This window comes from Ovis canadensis, chromosome 3, assembly GCF_042477335.2.
Source record: "Ovis canadensis isolate MfBH-ARS-UI-01 breed Bighorn chromosome 3, ARS-UI_OviCan_v2, whole genome shotgun sequence".
NCBI lineage: Eukaryota > Metazoa > Chordata > Mammalia > Artiodactyla > Bovidae > Ovis > Ovis canadensis.
Genome location: NC_091247.1, coordinates 102366114 through 102390349, shown reverse-complemented (window position 1 = coordinate 102390349; position 24236 = coordinate 102366114). Strand labels below are relative to the sequence as shown.

The 24236-nt window shown below is 41.1% G+C and overlaps 1 protein-coding gene across 8 annotated transcripts in view; it reads right to left on the bottom strand.

Moving 5' to 3' along the window:
* The window catches only part of TSGA10 (testis specific 10), a 96070-nt gene extending 72966 nt beyond the window's left edge, over positions 1-23104 (bottom strand). For 4 of the 8 annotated variants that reach the window (XR_011255789.1, XM_069583861.1, XM_069583865.1 and 1 more), the window contains exons 1-3: positions 22639-22767; positions 20826-20899; positions 10217-10345 (exon numbers count right to left, since the gene is read on the bottom strand). Coding sequence is in view for 6 of the 8 variants with exons in the window: in XM_069583861.1 (XP_069439962.1) it covers positions 10217-10345; positions 20826-20897 (201 nt within the window). In the remaining 2 variants the exon portion in view is untranslated. Of the gene's footprint in view, positions 1-10216; positions 10346-20825; positions 20900-22638; positions 22793-22939 lie in introns of those variants that run through there. The other 4 variants (XM_069583863.1, XM_069583866.1, XM_069583862.1 and 1 more) reach the window with 3 other exon arrangements.
* Between the last annotated feature and the right edge of the window lie 1132 nt (positions 23105-24236).

The window sequence follows — 24236 nt, the reverse complement described above, 5'->3', positions numbered from 1 at the left end:
AGAAAATAATCACATTAAAAGATTTCCTTAGCTACCCTCTGAGGAGAACTACTAGGTGACTGGATTCAGGAAGGGAGGTTTGCTTCCCTGGCAGGGAAACTTAACTATGTATCTTTTTTCTAAATTTCATACCATGTGACTATATTACCTATCTGAAAAATATATACTAAATAAATATTTTAAGGTTTACATAGCTACAACTCTCAAGACAATTTTCAGCTTAGAAACAAAAAAAACTTACTGTTGATTTTTTAGAAAAATTGCCAAATACTTGTATCTGCAGACAAGGAACCAGTCTTGAAGTAATTATTATTATATTATTATCATTAAAATCACCAATTAGGCATTCTTTAGAATTAAATTTCTAATTATTGTTATCAAAATGTTAATTCTTTAGAAAAATCCTTTTGAACATATCAGTAACTTACTTGACTAAGCTAAATACTGATACCAAATCAATCAAGTATTTGCTGACTAAAGTGGAGGACCACAGCTTCCTTTCCCAGCCCACTAGCAAACCATCAACGGATGAAGAAAAGGGCCTTTTCTATCACGAAGGTATCCAAATGCCTTTAAAGGAAAAAAAATATGTTAGACTCATTGAATAAGGATAATATGTTAAGAATTTCGTTAACTTCAAAAGATACAGATAGGTTAAGTATCTGCTCAAGGAGAATGTATTGTTTACTTAAGAAAACACATATACAGTATGTAAGTGCCATAAAAGAAATATCTGTGATAAAGTGGTGGCACAAAGGTCCTTTCCCACAAGATCTGTCTTGTATATTGAACAAATATTTACTGAGTACCTACTATATCCAAGGTGCTGTGTTGGTGTAAGATGTAAACAGAAGAAAAAACAATTTTGGTCTTTAAAGAGCACATCTAAAATTGCTAACCCCCTTATCTAACATTATTCTTAGCTCTAGCATTATTTTTTTGTTGTTATAACCGTGCCCTTTTTAAATAACTAGAGACAGCTCTTTCCAAACCATCAAAATCAACAAAGTTTTCTTTAAAAATATAAACTGTAATATTTGTCACATATATAAGGAAGCATCCTAAAGGTCATGAGTTACATATAATTAAGTGTAGTACAATGACGTTTACTATGCTCAAGAAGATAAGAAAAGTCATTATTTTAACCCAACTCTCACTTTGGTATTCTTGCCTGGGAAATCTCATGGACAGAGGGGCCTGGCAGGCTGTAGTCCATGGGGTTGCAAAGAGTCGGACACAACTGAGCAACTAAACAGTAAAACAAGGCGCCTTAACCTGTGAGATTTACATGTAAAGAATTTAAGTTGTCAAACCCAGGACATGAGAAAAAATGTGAAGAAACTTAAAAAAAAAAAAAAAAGCAAAAAGGTAACTGTAGATGCACTTATTTGTTGAGTTTTTATCACAACCAGGCTGAATGGCAGCAATACTTCCTACTCTCTTCTTTTTTGGTCTTCTCCCAACTACAGCTAAAAATTCTTTGAAAATGCAAATTTGAGGTAAATCCTGTAGCCTTATGGTGCTTCATTACACTGAGAATGAGACGAACAAATTCCATTTGTGATCCAAGGCCTACTGCCTGTAAAGCCCTTTCCACCATCTTCAATATATACCTAACTTCTAGGCAGGCTGTAAGAAACAGTCTCACACAGACTCTACCTTAATGCACTGTGGTGACCTGAACAGAAAGCAAGTCCAAAAGGGAGAAGATACATGGCTGACTCGTTTTGCTGTATAGTAGAAACTAACACAACATTGTAAAGCAACTATATTCCAATAAAAATTAATTTAAAAAAAAGAAACAATCTCGCTAAACTGATTTTAAAACCTCTATTAGGGAATTTATTGAAAAGTGCTATATACTATGTTACAGAACCCTCTTTTTAAGAATCCTCAGGGATATAGAATGGATAAATAATAAGGCCCTACTGTATAGCCCAGGGAATTATATTCAATATTCTGTAATAGACCATAATGGAAAAGAAACTGAAAAATAATATACATATAACTGAATCACTTTGCTGTACACATCAGAAGCTAACACATTATAAATCAACTATACTTCAATAAATTAAAAAAAGACAGAACCCTCAGGGAGAACTTTGGTCAGGTCTCCAGTTTCAGGAAAAAATGTACTTCTTTGTATACCTGGTTTGTTTTTATCCTTTGGACCATAAATTATTTAACTACAATTTCGTTGTTGCCTTTGCCTCTAGGAACTATAAAACGACCTGCAGCTCACCTTTAGTAACTAGCACAGAAACCAGGCAATGATATCCTGTGCAATCATCCATGATTGCACTAAGTTTCTTTCCTTTCCCCCTGCTCTCATTACCTACTTTCATTACTAGTATATTTCTTAAACTATAGGATGTGGGATAATCAAACAAACTTCAATTTGTCTGTCTTTTTGTCTCTGTTCACGGCTTCTATAGTGCCATGTCTCTGAGCAACAAGAACATGCTAAACCTGTTTGCTAACCTTCCACTGCCCCAGGAGAGGTTACAGGTATCTCTCCTCTAAAGAGGAGAAATCTGTAACCTCTTATATATATAAAAAGCTTCTTATAGTTTTATCTTAGTATTTTTATAAGATGTATTATAATCATGTCTTTACTTCCCTGACCCTTCCACTAAATTCTAAGTAACTTTAAAGGGCTCATGTTTCTAATTTCTGGATCAACATACCTCTCATTTCTGTATCATTTACCATATATCTAGCCTATAATGCTAAATTACTATTTAGCATTATAAATAAATAAATACTCCCCTCATCTCAACATTAAGCCCTACTTTTACTGAATTCCAAGGCACAAGTACTTAGAGGAGGAGGTGAGAAAGGACATGGGCTTTTGGGCTAAGGCAGCCAGGTTTAAAGCTTGCTATAGTTCGTCACCACTCACTTGACCTCAGGCAATTTACCAGATGTTCTTGATCCTGAGATGCATCTGATTTCAGAAAATAACAATGAAGCCTCCTAAGTCTCAACTGTTAAACGGGAAGAATACCTAAAATTTGCAAGGAAAGTTAGAAAGATCTAAAAGTTCAAGTAAAATTGCTGGCAGATAACAGGTAATCAAACAAAAGTTTTTATTAAAAAAAAAAACAAACTTCTTTTGAAATAACTAAAAGTTCACAGGAAGCTGCAAAGGTAGCAGAAAGGTTTATGTTCCTTTAATCCAGTTTTTCCAACAGTTACATCTTAAATAATTACAGCACAATATCAAACCCAGAGATTTGACATTGGAACCATGTGTGTCTATTGGTCTATATCATTTCATCACGTGTAAACTACTGTAACTACCACCTCTGTAAGATACAGAACTATTCCGTCTCCACAAAGATCACCCTCCCATTACTCCTTTACAGTCACAGCCATTCCCTCCTCACCCTTAAATGTCAACAATCATTATCTCTATAATTTTGTCGTTTGGAGAATGCAACATAAATAGGTAGATAACATAAATAAATGCTGGCAAAATTCCACAGAGTGAAAGCTACGGTTTTTCCAGTAGTCACGCACGGATGTGAGAGTTGGACCATTAAGAAGACTGAGTGCCGAAGAATTGATGCTTTTGAACTACAGTGCTGGAGAAGACTTGACAGTTCCTTGGACTGCAAGATTAATCCAGGCAAACCAAAAGGAAATCAACCCTGAATATTCACTGGAAGGATTGATGCTGAAACTGAAGCTCCAATACTTCAGTCACCTGATGTGGAGAGCCGACGCACTGGAAAAGACCTCAATGCTAGGAAAGAGTGAGGGCAGGAGGAGAGAGGGGCAACAGAGAATGAGATGGTTGGATGGCATCACCGACTCAATTGACATGAGTTTGAGCAAACTACAGGAACAGTGAAGAACAGGGAAGCCTGGCGCACTGCAATCTCTGGGGTTGGACACAACTTAGCAACAACAATATAACATAAGCAGAGTCATGTGATACAGATCACAGAACGTTATCTGTTGACACTGGTTTTTTCACTCAAAACAGTGCCCTTGATTGCTATGTGGAGTAACAGTTCTTTGTCATTGCTGAATAATATTTCACAGTATGGATTACCGTGGTTTGTTTAATCATTCACCAATTAAGCAAAATTTTAGATGTTTCTAGTTTGGGACTATAACAAATAAAGCTGCTATGAACAACTGTATACAGGTTTTTCAGTGAACATAATTTTCATTTCTCTGGAATAAATTCCCAAGAGAAAAATTTCTGAGTGGTATGGTAAATGTACGTTTAGTGTTTTAAGAACTAAACTATTTCCAAAGCGGCTGCACCATTCCCCATTGCCATCAGGAATATATGAGCGATCCTCATCTTTGCCAGCTTTTCGAATTGTCACTGTTTTTCATTTCAACTGCTCTCAACAGTGTGCACTGTTATATCGTCATGGTCTTAATTTGTATTTCCCTGTTAGAAAAGATGGACATTTTTTTTGTTTGTCTACAATGTTTCATTCTGTGAAATATATCTTCATATCCTTTGTTCATTTTCTACTTGGATTGCTTGCTTTTTTTTAACCTGTTGAGTTTCGAGAGTTCTCCACATTTCTTCTCAATATGAGTCCTTTGACAGAAACAGGGATTGTGGCTTATCTTTTCATCCTATTAACAGGGTCTTTTGCAGAGCAAAGGGCTTAAATCTTGATGAAATTCAAATCATCAACTTTTTCTTTTATGAATCATATTTCTGCTCTCATGTCTAAAAGCTCTTCAGCAAGTCCAAGATCCTGAAGATTTTTTTCCTGTTATCTTTTAAAAGTTTCATAGTTTTTGTTTTATATTTGATCCACTTTGAGTTAATTTTTGTGTAAGGTATGAGTTTTAGGTCTAGGCTAATTTTTTTCCCTAAAAGATACCCAACAACTTTTGTTGAAAAGACTCCCTTTCTTCATTAGACTGCATTTGTACCTCTGCCAAAAATCATCTAGCTGTACTTGTGTAAGGCTATTTCTGGATTCTCTATTCTGTATCATTGATCTGTGTCTATTACTCTAGCAATACCATACAATCATGATTATTATAGCCATATGTTAAGTTTTGAAATCAAGGAGAATGACTCTTCCCACCTTGTTCTTTTTCAAAATTTTTTTTTCCTGGGATTTTGATGGGACTCACACTAAATCTGTATATCAATTTGGAAAGAATTGATATCTTTATTAGGTTGAGGCTTCCAATCCCTGAACATTTGTTTAGATCTACTTTCTCTTATTAACATTTCATAGTTTTCAGAATGTAAGTACATACTTATTTAGCTAGATTTATATCCAAAGATTACATTTTCTTTTTGAGTGATTGTAAATGGTATTGCATTTTTTTAAATTTCTACAACTTAATTATAATATACAAATATATAATGTTTGTCTTGTATTCTAACCTTTTGAACTCATTTTTTAGTTCCAGTTTCTACATTGTAGATTTTATAAGATTTTCCAGCAAAAAGATCACATCATCTGTAAACAGGGAAAGTTTTATTTCTTCATTCGGGTCTGAATGCCTTTCAAGATAGCTATATCATTATATTTGAAGTGAATTTCTCACAGACAGCATAAAGCTAGGTCATGTTTCTTTTTAATCTACTGTGACAATTTCTATCTTTTAATTGGTGTATTTAGATTACATATATTTAATGTATTTACTTTTATGCTAAGATTCAAGTGTGATTTTTTTGTTGTTTTGTTTTTTTAATTTTTGTTTTATTTTGCCTGCTTTCCTCTGAGTTACTTGAACATTTTTTAGAATTCCATTTTGATTTATACATAGCAATTTTCAGTGTATCTCTTTGTAGAGATTCTTAGTTGTTGCTCTAGGTGTTTCATTTATATTCATAAGCTAACAGCCCACGGGCTTTCCAGGTGGTACAATTTGTAAAGAATCCGCCTACCAATGCAAGAGACACGAGTTCGATCTCTGGGTAGGGAAGACTCCCTGGAGGAGGAAATGGCAGCCCACTCCAGTATTCCTGCCTGGAAAATTCCATGGACAGAGGAGCCTAGTGGGCTAGAGTCCACGGGGCTGCAAAGAATCAGCTATAACTGAGTGACTGAGCACACATCACAGCCTACATTCTACTAGTTCAAGTGAAGTGAAGATTATTACCTCCCTTTATGTCCCCTACCTTCCTCTATTAATAAAATCATTGTCTTAAATATTCCCTTTGCATACACTGAGAAAGACACTTGACAGACATGATTCAGAAAAGTAGAAAAGGAAATTCTATCAAAGCTACCCCTATTTTTCCTCTATGGATTGTTCTTCCTTCCCTCTTGTTCTTCCAAGACTACACCTTTTATCACTTCCTTCTTCATTAGAGAAATTCCTTTAGCTATTCTTTTAGGGTAGCTTTGCTGGCAACAAACTCAGTTTTCTTCACCTACGAACAGATGTGCCACTTCCTTCCGATGTCCATGGCTTTAGATTTGCAGTCATTTAATCGGTGTTCCCCTATAAATTATGAATTATTTCTCTTATTTCTTTCAGGATGTTGTTTGTCTTTACTTTTCAGTTTGAATATGAAGTGTCTCAGGGTAGATTTCTTTGGGAGACCCCTAGTAGGTTTTCACTCACCTTCTTTCAAATTTGGGGAATATTTAGCCATTATTTCTTCAAATATTTTTTCAGCCCCACCTTCTCTTACCTCTTTTTCTGGGACTCCAGCCATCCAAACGCAGAGCGTTTCTTATAGGCCCACCTGTTGCAGAGGCTTTGCTCACATTCTTTTCAATCTATTCTCTCTCTGTTGTTCACATTAGGTAATTTCTCTGCTTCTACTCTCATGTTCAGTGATTCATTCTTCTCTTCTCCATGCTTTTGTTCGTTGTTTTTAATTTCAGTTACTGTACTTTTAAAACTTTTTTTGTGGTAAAACTGTACATCCCCAAATTTACCACTCCAACCATTTGTAAGTGTAAAATTCAGTAGCATTAAGTACATTCACAACACAGTGCAACCATCCCATGTCTAATTCCCAGAACTTTTTCATCATCATAAACAGAGACTGTACCCATTAAATAATCACCTATGAATCTGTCTAACTCTGGTAAGTGGACTCATACAATATTTGCCCTGCACCTTCTTTCGATTAGCACACCGTTTTCAGGGCTCATCCATCTTGTTGTCTCCCATCTGAATTGAGGCTGAATAAAGTTCCATTGCTTGTGTATACCTCACTTTATGCATTCATCTGTCGATGCAGATCTGGGGTTTTTTCTGCATTTTGGCTATCATGAACTTTGGAATAGAAGTATCTGTTTGAGCCCTTGCTTTTAATCATTTGAGGATATTCCTGGGAGTGGAATAGCTGGATCACATGGTAATTCTATCCTGAATTTTTTGAGGAATTATCAAACTTTTTTGTTAAACCATTTTACATTAGCAATGCATAAATAACTCCAGATTCCCCACATCCTCATCAATATTTGTTATTTTTTGCTTTGTGATGATAGCTAGTGGTCCTAACTGGTGTGAAGTGATATCTCATTGTGGTTTTGATTTGCATTTCCTTAAAGACTGTGATGCTGATCATCTTTTCATGTGCTTACTGGCCATCTGTATCTCTTCTCTGGAGAAACACCTACTCAAGTCTTTTGCCCATTTTTGAACTGAGGTGCTTTGGGTTTTCTTGTTGTTGAGTTGTAGGAGTTCTTTATATACTCTGGATATTAACTCCTTATCAGATACATAATTTGGAAATCTTTTCTCCTATGTGTGTTTTTTTTTTTTAACAGACATTACTTTTTTAGAGCAGTTTTAGGTTTACAGAAATATTGACCAGTAAGTACAGAGTTTCCACACACCCCTTCTCCCCTCTCCCACTCACCCCAATTTCCCCTTATTTACATCTTGTCTTAGTGTGGTACATTGGTTACAACTGATGAACCAACATTATAAATTATTATTAACTGAAGTCCAGAGTTTAATTAGGGTTCACTCCTTGGGCTGTAGATTCTGTGGGTTTTTACAAATGTATAGTGACATGTGGCTATTGTTACTGTATTATACAGAATATATACTGCCCTAAAAATCCACTGTGTTCCATTCACCCCTCCCTCCAAACCCCTGACAACCAGTGATCTTCTAATGTCTTTGCTTTGTCTTTCCCAGATGGTCCTGAAGTTGTAGTCACAGAGTACATAATCTTTTCAGATGGGCTTTTAACACCTCACAATATCCTTTCAAGGTTCTTTCATGTCTTTCTATGGCTTGATGGCTCATTTCTCTTTATCAATGAATAATACTCTACTGTGTACCACAGTTTATCTATTCACCTATTGAAGAACATCTTATTTGCTGCCAAAATTCCACTTGGCTCTATTAAAAAAAGTATCTAAAAGATACTGTGTATCTTTTGTTTCTTTGATGAGATTTTCTGTTTGCTTCAAGCACGCTCAAAATTGCCTGTTAAAGCACTTATTTGAGGGCTAATTTAAAATCTTTGTCAGATAACTGTCATATCTGATTCATCTCTGCATTGGTGTCTCTTCATTATCTTTTCTCACAGACGTTGAGAGCATTTGGGGGATGAAGGGACCTCCTTTTATTGAGGCCTGGTAGTGTAAGACACTGACTCGTGTCTTTTGGGAGGCTTCCTGTGACACTGCTCCAGCAGGAAAAGAGGGACACTGGCTTGCTACTGTGGATAGGAACGGAAATCCAATCTCTCCACAAGGCCTCAGGTAACACCCAGGAAACGTGGGGCTTCTTGTGACTGCTAGGCAGGGATGAGAATTCATCCTCGGCTGATTCCACCAGAGCGAGCAGGAACAGAGGCATCTTATTACTGCTCCCACGTACTCCCCACTGCCACTGTGGGTGGGTGGACTTGTTACTGCTGTAGGGTGGTCAAGGTTCTGACTCTGCATTGGGTCACCTGTGCTATCACCCCAGCAAACAGAAAAAGGAAGCTTCTCTTACTACCAAGTGGCAGTGGACTTCCTGGCTCCCCACATGGCCTCTGCTGACAATGTGGGGTTGGGGACTTCCTTACTGCCTGCTGGATGCTAAAGCCTTAGTTCCCCACTCAGCCTTCTTTGATACAACACTGGTGGGATGGGGGCCTTGGGGGACAGGGTGGCAGGGGATGAGGCAAGGTGGGCTCCTTGCTATAGTATGAGAAGGGTGGACATCTAGGCTCCTTATTCATTCAGCCTTTGCTGGCAGGAATGGGGCTAGATTTCTCCTTGGTATTTGCTAAGAGTGGGCAGTTCTTATCTAAGAGTAATCTGCCTTCCTAGACTGCCCATTTCCTAGTCCTTTGGCTAGGAGGCATGGCTTTTCTGACACCTTTTTTAATCAGCATCCCTTATTTCTGGTTGCCAGTTTTTCCAGTACTCTGCCTGGGATACCTGGAACACAAAGAAAAACCAGAAACTTCCTACCACGTCCTAACAGTCACTGTGAGCTGAGATCCCTAGCAAGTCTTCCTTCTGCTCACCTGTCAAAGTGTTTTTAGGTTTGCATCACACATAATATTTAGGGTTTCGGCTGTACTTAGTGGGAAGAGTAAGGAAAAGCAAGTCTACTCCATTTTCCTAGAAGAGGAAGTTTCTTTTAACAGCCTCGTTGGCTCGGAAAAATGGTAAGGAGTCTATCTGCAATGCAGGAGACCCAGGTTCAATCTCTGGGTCAGGACGATCCCTTGCAGAAGGAAATGGCAACCCACTCCAGTTTCCTGTCTGGAGAATTCCAAATACAGAGGGGCCTGGTGGGCCACAGTCCAGGAGGTTGCAAAGAGTTGGCCACGACTCAGTGACTAACTTTTCACTTCATTAATAGCTATTCCACAGGTCAGACACCAGGAGACCAGAAACAGTACTGAACTTGGGAGTTCACAGAACTGGAATCAAATTCTAGCTAAACTGGGAGTTCAGGGAAATCCGAGCTCTGTCACTCATTAGCCAAAATATAATAATTCTTTCACCTCTTGGAACTTTAGGTTCCACATCTGTAAAATGGGAATGACACCACAGTCTTACAAGGTCAGGATGATGAAGTAAGATTATGTACTTAAAAGCATCTGATCCGATACCTGGCACATAGTCTGTACTCACTCACTCTGAACCTGTGTGTTTTCAAGATGGTTAAGATAAAAATGGAATGATTTTAGACCCATACAATTTAAATGAGTACTGAATGAGAATTTATTTGCTATCTTATTTTAATATAGGCCCCCATCCCAAATTAACTTAGGGACATATGCACAGAAACTAAGTGTAACCTGTAATTTCAGTGTAGAGATGAATTTGTCTTGATTTCTCACTTCTTGCTCTAGCTGGAGAATATTCTGGTATTTTTCAGCTTCAGAAACTGGAGCCCCTAGACCAAAATCATGTTCTTTGGTGGTAACCTGGTGGAAAGAATGAGAATAATATTGAGACATTTAGGTTTAAAACAGCCATGTGATTTCCCACAACAATTAAAATTTTGAAAATTTAGTAACATTCAATTAAAAAAATGTTTTTAACCTTGTTCCACCAGGTAAAAGGACTTCATCGAGTTTTAGTTTCTTAAAACTTTATATTATAAAACTTTTTCCATGTGTTTCCTATATATGGAACTACAATCTTGAACACAATTTTAAAAAAAGACATACCCCACCTTATCTAAGGAAACAGGCTGCTGCTGCTAACTCACGTCAGTCGTGTCTGACTCTGTGCGACCCCATAGACGGCAGCCCACCAGACTCCCCCGTCCCTGGGATTCTCCAGGCAAGAACACTGGAGTGGGTTGCCATTTCCTTACAGTCAGCAGCAAATTATATGGTCAACTTCCAGGCCTATGATATTCAATACAGCAGCCACTAACTATCTATTCATTGCTGTTTTTGTGTATTAACAAAAAGAATTGCTACCCATATCACAAAGGGCTAACTTCCCTAATATAGAAATAATTACTATAAAAAAAAATACTCAACATAAAACTGGCCAAGAATAAGGGGCTTCCCAGGTGGCTCAGTGGTAAAGAATCTACCTGTAATGCAGGAGACCCTGGTTCGATCCCTGTGTTGGGAAGATCCCCTGGAGGAAGAAATGGCATCCCACTCCAGTATTCTTACCTGGGAAATCCCATGGACAGAGGAGCCTGGCAGGCTACAGTTCATGGGGTCGAAAAGAGCTGGACACGACTGAGCAAGCACCCATGCACCAGGATATTTCACAGAAATGACTTTTAAATACATTTCAAGATATTTAATCTCACCATTTAGAGGGATACAAATTAAGACAACACTGAAATACCATTTTTTAACCACCGCATTGGCAAAGATCATAAAGTTGGCTATATAACTTGGCATTCTTAAATATCACTAGTAGCAGTGTAAATACATACAATATTTATGGAAACAACTGGGTAAAATCTAGCAACATTACAAATGCACATAGCTTCTGTACAAATAATTCCATTTCTAGGAATTTTTCTACATACATAAATATGTATGTAGAAGATCCCTCCAGGAGATCTTCCCAACACATGGGGAAAATAACAAGTGTTAAAGATTTTCCACTTTAGCATACTACACATGGGATTTCCCACGTGGCACTAGTGGTAAAGAATCCCCCTGCCAATACAGGAGACGTAAGAGACGTGGGTTCGATCCCTGGGTCAGAAAGATCCCCTGGAGGAGAGCATGGCAACCCACTCCAGTATTCTTGCCTGGAGAATCCCACGGGCAGAGAAGCCTGGCAGACCACAGTCCATAGGGTCGCAGAGAGTCAGGCAGCCAGCACTGAAGCTTGGAACGCACGCATGCATACTACTCTTCACGTGCTTTTTTTCACTTGACTACGTATCTTAGAACCTGTATCATTTATGGAAATAATCTGTTCCATAAGGCTGCCATCATGTTAAGAGAGAATTTGCTACAAGCAAAGCAACCCAGATGCTGTGCTCCAGAACCCAACTCTTGGGAAATTGCAGGATCAGTATCCCCAGCCACTGACCTTGTGTCACACCCTCTGCAGACCAGTCTGCAGCAGTCTGATAAGTTTTTCTCTCTCCCTCTCTCTAACCAAGACACAAACTTGCTTTTTCTGTCCTCCAGTCCAGCAGCTCCTGCCTGTCCTAGAACGTAAGCATTAGATTCCACACAGCATTTCTAATTGTGAGTCATTTTAGGCCTTCCTGGGTTACGCTGAAATCCTAACCACCATTTCTTACATAGAATTGTAAGAAATGTGTTTTCTGTTGAAAAACATATTCCTAGTTATAAACATGCAACTTAGTATAACAATCAAATGACTCCTCACTACTTTTCAAATTTTAGTAAACATGAATAATTTGGGAATCTTGTTAAAAATGCAGACTTTTTTTTCTTAATTGACAGTCGATCTGAAATACTGCATTTCAAGAAACTGCTCAGCGGGAATTCTCTGGTGATCCAGTGGTTAGGACTGCTTATTTCCAAGCAGGTGGCTGGGATTCAATCCCTGTTCAGGGAACTAAGATTCTGCAAGCCTAAGAGACGCAAGAGACCTGGGTTCTATCCCTGGGTCGGGAAGATCCCCTGGAGAAGAAAATGGCAACCCACTCCAGTATTCTTGCCTGGAAAATCCTATGGACAGAGGAGCCTGGCGGGCTACAGGCCATGCGGTCATGAGAGTCGGACATGACTTAGCAAGTAAACCGTACACACACTATTGATCCTATGAATAAGATAGATAACTAATAAGAACCTATTCTATAGGAACCTACTGTATACCTACTGTAAAGCACAGGGAACTCTATTCAGTGACAAAGAGGAGATATATATACATTTGGCTGATTCACGTTGCTGTACAGCAGAAACTAACAGAACACTGTAAAGCAACTCTACTCCGATAAACACTACAAAAAAGAGTGGCTGAGAACTCTTAGTCGCGCTAAGTGAGACTTAATTCCCTGACCAGGGATCGAACCTGACCAGGGATCAAACCTCTGCATTAGAAGCATTAAGTCTTAGCCATAGGACCATAAGGGAAGCCCTCATATTATCTTCTGTTCATGAGCCCTGCCTTCACCCTTTTCTCCACCAAAGTAAAAGAAACTTTTAAGGCTTGAATTCCAAATTCACCAGGAGGTTTTCTCTGTCTTCTCTATCAAACAGTGATCACCTCTTCCTTGAGACATCCAAGATACTGGATAGGCCTTTATGGGTTAGGCTACATAAACTCAATTTATGTAGCTATGCATTTTCTGTGGTCTTCCTCACATAGTTATTAGTATATTTCTGTTCGTTTAGTTCAGTTGCTCATTCGTGTCCAACTCTTTGCGACCCCATGGACTGCAGCATGCCAGACCTCCCTGTCCATCGCCAACTCCTGAAGTTTACTCAAACTCATGTTCATTGAGTTGGTGATGCCATCCAACCACCTCATTCTCTGCCATTCCCTTCTCCTCCCGTCTTCAATCTTTCCCAGCATCAGGGTCTTTTCTAGTGAGTCAGTTCTTCACATCATGTGTCCAAAGTATTGGAGTTTCAGCTTCAACATCAGTCCTTCCATGAATATTCAGGACTGATTTGCTTGAGGATGTACTAGTTGGATCTCCTTGCAGTCCAAGGGACTCTCAAGAGTCTTCTCCAACACCATAGTTCAAAAGCATCAATTCTTCAGTGCTCAGCTTTCATTATAGTCCAACCCTCACATCCATACATGATTACTGGAAAAACCACAGCCTTGACTAGACTGACCTTTGTTGCCAAAGTAACATCTCTGCTTTTTAATATGGTGTCTAGGTTGGTCATAACTTTTCTTCCAATGACTAAGCGTCTTTTAATTTCATGGCTGCAGTCACCATCTGCAGTGATTTGGGAGCCAAAAAAAATAAAGTCTGTCACTGTTTCCATTGTTTCTCCATCTATTTGCCATGAAGTGATGGGACCGGATGCCATGATCTTAATTTTCTGAATGTTGAGTTTTAAGCCAACTTTGTCACTCTCCTCTTTCACTTTCATCAAGAGGCTCTTTAGTTTTTCTTCACTTTCTGCCATAAGGGTGGTGTCATCTGAATATCTGAGATTATTATTTTTCCCAGCAATCCTGATCCCAGTTTGTGCTTCATCCAGCCCAGCATTTCTTATGATGCATATAAGTTAAATAAGCAAGGTGACAATATACAGCTTTGACATATTCCTTTTCCTATTTGGAACTAGTCTATTGTTCCATGTCCAGTTCTAACTGTTGCTTCTTGACCTGCATATAGATTTCTCAGGAAGCAGGTAAGGTGGTCTAGTATTCCCATTTCTTTCAGAATTTTCCACAGTTTATTGTGATCCACACAATCAAAGGCTTTGGCCTAGTCAATAAAACAGAAATAAATGTTTTTCTGTAACTCTCTTGCTTTTTCGATGATCTAGTGGATGTTGGCAATTTGATCTCTGGTTCCTCTGCCCTTTTCTAAAACCAGCTTGAACATCTGAAAGTTCATGGTTCAAATATTGTTGAAGCCTGGCTTGGAGAATTTTGAGCCATTATCTTATCTCTCCTTGCCATTCTTTGGAACTCCGCATTCAAATGGGTATATCTTTCCTTTTCTCCTTTGCTTTTCACTTCTCTTCTTTTCTCACCTATTTGTAAGGCCTCCTCAGACAGCCATTTTGCTTTTCTGCATTTCTTTTTCTTGGGGACAGTCTTGATCCCTGTCTTCTGTACAATGTCACGAACCTCCATCCATAGTTCATCAGGCACTCTGTCTATCAGATCTAGCCCCTTAAATCTATTTCTCACTTCCACTGCGTAATCATAAGGGATTTGATTAGTATCTTAAGAGCAAGCAATATGCTAGAGCTCTCTGTATGCCCACAAAATCTGCACTGAGTTCTTTGGATAACAGGAAGGTGTCAATACTAATTTGTAGAGCTTGATAATGAAGCAGTGTGCTAAAGCAGACAAAAGGGGACTTTCCCAGGGTGGAAGGGCAGAACTGGGAGCTGGGACTGACATACATACACAACTATGTACAAAATATCCATGCCGACTCAGGGCCGTCTAGTCAAGGCTGTGGTTCTTCCTGTGGTCATGTATGGATGTGAGAGTTGGACTGTGAAGAAGGCTGAGCGCCGAAGAATTGATGCTTTTGAACTGTGGTGTTGGAGAAGACTCTTGAGAGTCCCTTGGACTGCAAGAAGATCCAACCAGTCCATTCTGAAGGAGATCAGCCCTGGGATTTCTTTGGAAGGAATGATGCTAAAGCTGAAACTCCAGTACTTTGGGCACCTCATGCGAAGAGTTGACTCATCGGAAAAGACTCTGATGCTGGGAGGGATTAGGGGCAGGAGGAGAAGGGGACGACAGAGGATGAGATGGCTGGATGGCATCACCGACTCGATGGACGTAAGTCTGAGTGAACTCCGGGAGATGGTGATGGACAGGGAGGCCTGGCGTGCTGCGATTCATGGGTTCGCAAAGAGTTGGACACGACTGAGCGACTGAACTGAACTGATGTACAAAGTATCAATAGATAACTAATGAGAACCAATTGTACAGCATAGGGAACTCTACTCAGTGCTCTGTGGTGGCCTAAATGGGAAGGAAATCTAAAAAAGAGGGGATATGTGTATACATGTGACTGATTCACTTTGCTGCACAGCAAGAAACACAACACTGTAAAGCAACTATACTCCAATAAAAATTAATTTTAAAAAAGGAAGCTTCCCTCTTCTTTTGGTAAGATGGACAGTCAAGTTTACTGTCAGTCAGGTCTAGAAATTAAAAGTATAGAGACCGAGAGTTTACCTGACAATTGTGAGCCATCATATTAGAGTTGCTGCTTTCCCTGCACTAGCTTTGGAAGCAATAAAGAGGGAGAGGAATCAGTCTACCTGAAATGGCCATGCCTGGCCTGCCAGTTTTTCCACCTTGGGCCACCTGAATCTCTTCCACCTTCCCACGACCTCTGGATGGAACAGAGGTCAGAGAAGGCATGTAAGTAAAGTACAGAGTACTTTTCGAGCAGCAGTTGTCACCCAAGCTAGAATCACAATCCTTCTCACTGGGGAAGCAACACAGCACGGTCGTTAAGAGCATGCTCTATAGCATCAGTCTGCTTCGGTTCATAATGTCAGTTTTGCCCCTTGTCAGCTGCATGACCATGGGCAAATTACTACTCTGGCCCCAGCTTCCTTATCTCTAAAATAGGGATGACAGTGACTTCCCAGCTGGTTCAGTGGCTAAGACTGTGCTCCCAATGCAGGGGGAGTGGGTTCAATCCCTGATGAGGGAACTAGATCCCACATGCCGCAACTAAGAGTTCCCATGTTGCACCAGAAGATCCCGCACGCCGCAACCAAGACCCAGAGCAGCCAAATAAACATCTAAAGAATAAAAATAGGAATGATAACAGTACTTGCTTCACAGAGTTGTTGTGAGGATTTATTTTATGTAAAGCACTTAGAATAGGGCTTGGCAATAAATAATAACTACTAAATATTATTGTTATTTATAATTGTTATATAGACTGTTATTTACAATTACTATTATTAATAATTTCCCTCACCGCTCAACTTATTTAATTGGCCATCATTTCCTACTGATCTCTTCACCAAAATCTCTCAAACACCTGCCTTCCATCATGACCATCACTGTTTCAGTTCATACTATCAGACTGTGACCTTTATTCACTTATCAAACAAATTTATAAACAGCCTTGTGGCTCAGCTGGTAAAGAATCCATCTGCAATGTGGGAGACCTGGGTTTGATCTCTGGGTTGGAAAGATTTCCTGGAGATGGGACAGGCTACTCACTCCAGTATTCTGGCCTGGAGAATTCGATGGACTATATGGTCCATGGGGCTGCAAAAAGTTGGACATGACTGAGCGACTTTCACTTTCAGGAAAGGATGAACTATATTAGATTTGGGGGCTAGACAGATGGAAAACAAAAACTTACAGTTTCAACCCATAGTGAATCCAGAGAATCCAGAACAAATAAACTGGAAATTACGGTATAGCATAATTAGTATCATCTGAGAGAAATGCAAATACATGTACACAAGGGAATGAAAAGTGAAAGTGAAAGTTGTTCAGTTGTGTCCGACTGTTTGTGACCCCATGGACTATACAGTTCATAGAATTCTCCAGGCTAGAATACTGGAGTGGGTAGCCTTTCCCTTCTCCAGGGGATCTTCCCAACCCAGGGATTGAACCCAGGTCTCCTGCATTGCAGGTGGATTCTTTACCAACTGAGCTAACAGGGAAGCCTACGCAAGGCAATACAGGACTACAAAAAAAGTGTTTCTGACTCCTGGTGGTTCAGACAGTAAAGAATCTGCCTGCAGTGGAGGAGACCCAGGTTCAATCCCTGGATGGCGATGATCCCCTGGAGAAGGAAATGGCTACTCACTCCAGTATTCTTCGCTGGAGAATTCAATGGACAGAGGAACGTGGATTGCAGAATCGGACATGACTGAATTACTAACACTTTCACGTTTTCACTTCCCCCCCAAAAGACTCAGCACATATTTTCCACTTTCCCTCCAACTGTGAACGTATTCCTACCGAAGCTCTTAACACTGTTGGGTTTATTGGAAGTCCTCCGTCATCCCAACTTCAGCATGTTAAACAGACCTTTTAATTTCCCCACCTGCACTCCTGCTCTCAACCCTGCCTCCACCATGTTCCTTCCTGGTCTTTCCTGTGTCAAATGGCACTGACATTTGTGCAGCGACTGAGGTAAAAAACCAAGGAGTTGTCCTTGTTTCCTTTTTCCCTGAACCTCATCAAACCCATCAACAAGCCCTTTTGGATGTATCTCCAAAATATATCCTCAACCCATCCACTTCTGTACATTTTAATTATTGCCTTCTTATTGGTTCAAATCAGCACTATCTCCCACATGGATGACTGAAGTAGTCTCCTAAGCAATCCTTTTGCTTCTACTGTTGATCCCTGCGACCTGTTTTCCAAACTAAAATCAAAACAATCACTTTAAAATAATGAGATCCTGTGCAAAAACACCCCAATGGCTCCCCACTGTAATCAGAATAAAAAGCAAGCTTTTTAAAGTCTGACTGATCTGGCCACTGCCTTCACATGCCAGAGTAGAGCTCCTACTCTCCTGTTTGTTCACGCACCAGCTTTACTGGTTTTCCTCCTGTTCCTCTACCATGCCAATCTCTTTCCACTTCGGGGCCTCCTCCCTTGATTTCCCTCGTTGAGAGCATTTTCTTCCCCAGCCCTTTGTATGAATGGCTACTTCTTACCCTCAGCTCTTCAGCTCAAATATTCAGAGGGCCTTTCCTGATTTTTTTTTTTACCTAAAGTACCCTCTCTCCTATTTACTCTCCCATTAGGTTATTCATACTTAACACAATCTGAAATTATATCATCTATACCTTCATTTGTTTACTGTCTGTCACGCTCTACCAGAATTAAGCTCCAAGTATTCTAGGCACTTGTCTGGTCACTGTTACGTCCCTAATGTCTAGAGGAATGCCTAGCACAAAGTTGGCACTCAAAAAAACCATTCCCAAATAATCAATTTTGATGATTCAAATAAAGTAGTTTCAATGGTAGGAGGACTAACAAATGAAGGAGTAGTAAAGAAAAAGAAATAGAAAATGTAGACTTCTTTTACAAAGCGTGACTGTGAGAAAAGAGGTAGAGAAAGGTTGAAGGGCCAACGCAAGGGGAGAAAAACTTGTTTCTTTATTTCCTGTATGTCAAGGACCCCTTTCAGGAATAAGCAAAGCCCTGGGTCCTAGGACTTCCCATGTGGCGTGAGTGGTAAAGAATCTGCCTGCCACTGAAGGAGACTTAAGAGATGCAGGTTTGATCCCTGGATTGGGAAGATCCCCTGGAGAAGGGCATGGTAACCTACTTCAGTATTCTTGCCTGGAAAATCCCATGGACAGAGGACCCTGGCAGGCTATAGTCCATGCGGTCGCAAAGAGGTGGACATGACTGAAGCAACTTAGCCTGCACCTGAGTCCTGATCTCAGGAAAATGCAAACACATAGAAAAGTTTACAAACTATTCCAGGGGGTTCAAGAATTCCCCAAAATTCTTGTACTCCAGGATAAGAATTCTTACAGTATAAACACAACGAAGACTCCTAAGATATGGGTTGATGAAGAAAGGCCAGAGTTAATAAGAGGAAACCAGGTAAGGGGTGTGCACTGTCCTTTGAGACAAAACAGAAAAAAGCAAGGTCAAATGAAGATTTAAATAAGAAGGGGTAGAAATTTGAAGTTCCTGCCTGGCAGAGTTTTAATTTTTCAGTGATACAGGAGTTAAGATCATGTGTTAAAAGTATCATCAGGGGCTTTGCTGGCGACTCCGTGGTAAAGAATCTACCTGGCAATGCAGGAGACATGGGTTCAATCCCTGGTCTGGAAAGAGTCCCACGTGCCACGAAGCCCCTAAGCCTGTGCACCACCACTACTGAGCCTGTGCTCTAGAGCCCAGGAACCACAACTGCTGAGGCCACGTCTGCAACTACTGAAGCCGGTGCACCCTAGAGCTTGTGCTCCATACAAAGAGAAGCTGCTACAAAGAGAAGCCCTCACACAGCTAAAGAGCAGCCCCTAATCGCAGCAACTAGAGGAAAGCCCACAAAGCAACAAAGACCCAGCACAGCCAAAAATAAATTTAAAAATAAATAAAATTTTAAAATAAATAAATAAAATCAGCTGCATTTAAAATGTATTCATCAGCATTGAGCAAAATATCAGGCATATAATATGTGTTCAACAAAAGCCTATTAAATATTTTGATTGAATAATTGAAAACATTGGAGTTATCCTATATGGGATTCTAAAGTCTGGTTCCACAAAAGGTCAACTCGTTTTCTTTGAAGAAAATTGTCTCCAAAAGTTTATGCTGAAAGACACTTTGAGTTAAGAAAGAATAGCTTCACTAACAGAGAAGGACATAGAAAACCACATAAAATCTTATGAATAATTTTTAGATAGATTCTCAATAAGTGAAATAAATAAGTGAATAAATGTTTTAGGCATTCACTTCAAATGAAATAGTAAGGTCAGTTGATAACTTTTCTTAAAAAGAAATAATCTCTCCAGTCATTCCATCCAAGCCCAAGCTCCTAATTTCTCTCCAATCCAGACCTTACTGTAAAGAAATAACCTGCTTTTTTTAAGGAGCTTAAAACAGGCCTTAGGAGAAGTATCACTTATCATTTCCTCTTGCTGTCAAGAGGCTTTTCTGAACCAAAAGCATTTAATAATGTGACTTGATGTTAACAACAGAACTAAGACAAACAGAACCACCTTACTCTGTTTGCTCTTCAGTTGCTAAGTCATGTCTGACTCTGCGACCCATGCACTGCGACCAGCCAGGTGCCTCTGCCCATGGGATTTCCCAGGCCAGAATACTGGAGTGCATTACCGTTTCCTTCTCCAGGGGATCTTTCCAACCCAGGGAGCAAACCCACATCTCCTGCATTGGCAGGCGGGTTCTGTACCACTGAGCCACCAGGGAAGCCCACCTTACTAACTAGCTCACTTCAAAAGATTATCATGGGTACATGTGTAGGAAAATTCACAGCAGTGCTGTTCATATTTACCAAAAACTACAGAAACTGTAGCGTTCACCAACAGCACAGTAGATGAACTGTGGTACACTCTTACAATGGAACAACAAGCAACAAGCTAATTACAAGCGGTAACCAGGATCAACCTTAGAAACAATGTTGAGTAACGAAGCTAAATACAAAGGAGAACACAGTACAACTCCACGAACACACAGTTCAAAACGAGCCAAGCTAGAAAGTGCAACTTCACATACAGTGAAAATCTAAGGAAAAGCAAGAAGTGGCTGCCACAGAAGTCATGATAGGGCTCCATCTGGGGACATGGAGGCATGCATGCTGGGAAACGGGAATGAAGAATAACACACCTGCTCCAGGACTTCCCTGGTGGTCCAGTGACTAAGAGTGCGCACTCCCAATGGAGGAGACGTGGGTTCCATCCCTGGAAGGAGAACTATATCGCATTGCTGCAACTAAAACCCGTCAAAGCCAAGTAAATAAATAATAAACAAACAAATAAATATTTTAATCAAAACACCTGCTCTAACCGCTTCTAACTGGAGTACTTTAAAAGCAAATTATCTTGAAACAAACTGAGAGAGACTGAGAATGTCTACTTCAGAGGAGTCATAAGCAGTGACTTTTTTCAGAAGGATGGACATGAGTCTGAGTGAACTCTGGGAGTTGGTGATGGACAGGGAGGCCTGGCGTGCTGTGATTCATGGGGTCACAAAGAGTCGGACATGACTGAGCAACTGAACTGAAACAAGATATATTTTGGAAGTTGCCATTAAATAATGCTAAAGTGTATATTGTTTAAAATAAGTATTTCATGAATGTACCTTCCTAGTTATTACCCACTAATTAAGACTAAATGGTCTAGTTACTTGATCAATTCAAATAGGAACAAAATATCAGTTTTATCCTGGAGGCAGATTTCAATAGACACTTTCCTTTCATAGTTATGCTGTTCTTCAGTTGCTCATTCGTGTCCCACTCTTTGAAACCCCATGAACAGTAGCACAACAGGCATCCCTGTCCTAAACTATAATAGATTAGTTATGTCCTAAAGGGCACCTCATGCGAAGAGTTGACTCATTGGAAAACACTCTAATGCTAGGAGGGATTGGGGGCAGGAGGAGAAGGGGACGACAGAGGATGAGATGGCTGGATGGCATCACCGACTCGATGGACATGAGTTTGGGTGAACTTCGGGAGTTGGTGATGGACAGGGAGGCCTGGCGTGCTGCCGCGATTAATGGGGTCGCAAAGAGTCGGACACGACTGAGCGACTGAACTGAACTGAAACTGTAATAGATTCGTTATTACTATTAGTTCATAGTTACAATTAATCTGTTTTCTTATAATTTCAACTCGATTATTATTCTATTTATTTCCTTACGGGTTAAAGAAAAAAGTTGATTTGAAATTCTGAAAACCACTAGAGGAAATTTAAAACAACGAATATCCTGAGATATAATGACCTAGACTGGAAGAAGGAAAACAAACACAGAGATACTGTCATCTACGCAATGTTTCCTGAAATCCCTCTCCTTGACTTTACTTACAGAATAAAAAAAGTGTATTCCTTTGCGTGTTTAGGTATCCTGTCCATGATCGCAGCAAAGTTATTCAGTTTAAATCTCAAACACTTTTTCAAAGGAAAGCCAGCTTACCCTGCCTTTCTTGTGTATAATTTCTACTGTAATTATACGAGATTTTTCGTGCAAATGCCTACGTAATCTCGGCCCTTTCTTCCCAAAGACTATAAAGTGGCTCAGAAATGAGAAGCTGGGAAATCACGCAGACCCTGGTTGAACCCCCAAATCTCTGACTTCCAAATTCCTCAGCGCCACTCCAGAGCGTTTCTAAACAGAACAGTCCCCCAACAACCAAGCCGAAAGCTGCGGCGGGAAGCGAAGCGGTCACCATAGGAACATAAACTCAACCCTAAGCTCCCGAGAAACGACAACACGCGCAAAGTTTGTTCCAGGAGAGTTTCCCTGGACCGCAGCTCTGCCTGCTACCGCCCCTCACGGCGGCGCCAGCAGCCGAAATCCACCTCAGGGGTCGCCCACAGACCCTAATTCCCGCCATAGCCGCCTCCTGCAGCTGCCCTCTCAAAGGCCTGCTGACCCAGGAGATGCTTTACCCCAACCCGGCGCATCCCCGTGCTTCTACCTGGGGCGGTGGGTCCCTCCCCGGGCTTTTTGGCCCGTCGTCCTCCCCGGAGATCATCCCGGCGACTACCAGGACTCGGTCTCCGCCTGGGATCCAGAACCCCTCAAGGTCTCCATCCTCCGCCCCCTCCTCCCTTCCCGCCCCAAATCGACTTGGCCCCTCCCCGCGGGGGCGGTGGGAGGCGGGACCGGACAGGGGAGAGGCGGGACCGGGCAGGAGGGAGGCGGGACCCGGCGGGAAGGAGGCGGGGGCGGTTAGCACCGGCCGGCGTCGCCGTCGGCCCCGCCCTCACGCTCTGTACCTGAGGGGGCTCGTCCTCCACCTCCCCGGCGCCTTCACTCCGCTTCCGTCCCGCGCGCCCCAAGTCCCTGTGCGCACGCGTACCTGGCTCGACCCTCTCTCTCGCGGGGACTACAAGCCGTGCGCGCGCACACACGCACGTAGCGTCGCGTACGTCCGCCTGTCTGCCTTACAGGGCGCCCTGGAAAGGCTTCTTCCTGGTCCATCCGCGCCGCGCAGGCGCAAGCCCACGCAGCGCCTAGACGACCCTCCAGAGCGTCCCGTCTCCTAGTAACCAGTCTCCACCCACTTTTCCAAGACTTTTTCCCTACTTCCTGAGGGTGGCCGCCTTAACTGAGTAGAGTACGCATGCGCAGAGCTCTTTTTTTTTTTTTTTCCTCTGGCTGTCTTCCCCTTAACTCTGGGATACCTGCTGCTTTACTGCCGCTTTTGTGTGCTATTTTCCCAGGGATCGGTCGCCATTCTGGACAGATCAGTGAATTAGTTACTCCGCAGAGTTGCTTTTGGGCGCTGGGAGGGTGGTGCGCTCTCCAGCCACGGTGAGGGGCTGCTGTGCGGGGAGCCTCCTTTGATGAGGTTCTGCTGCTGCAGCCCCGCGAGACAGAGCCGGCCTGTTGGGGTGAGCGCCCGCAGCCTGCACAATCTGGGGAGCCCTGACCGCCCTGTACCATCCAGTCTGAGTTGAAAATGGGAATGACAGAGAGAGAAAAGTGACAGTGCAGATTCCTGACCTGGATACCTTCTCCACAAGCCAGGCCTTCTCCAAGTCCCCCCAAAAAACTGATCACGGTTAACAAACAAAAAACGAAAGGGTACAGTATCTCACTTGATATTTAATACTGTATCGATTCTTTTCCTATTTAATACAGTTTAAACTTGTCTTCTATTAGGAGCTTTCAGTCTTGGAACACTCATTTAACTCAACCAGGTATAATATTATTTTTGGCCATCCAACTATGTTAATGTTGACCATATTAGCTAAAAGTGAAGAAAGGAGCTTTTTAGTGAAAAAGAATGAAAATTGCATTATTCTGCCAACTGGAAAAGAAATGTTTAGTCTTCTTAGCATTTCTTAATGTTTAACATCTTTGGTGGCAAAGAATATAATAATCTGATTTCGGTGCTGACCATCTGGTGATGTCCATACGTAGAGTGTTCTCTTGTGTTGTTGGAAGAGGGTGTTTGTTATAACCAGTGCATTCTCTTGGCAAAACTCTGTTAGCCTTTGCCCTGCTTCCTTCCGTATTCCAAGGCCAAATTTGCCTCCAGGTGTTTTTTGACTTCTACTTTTGCATTCC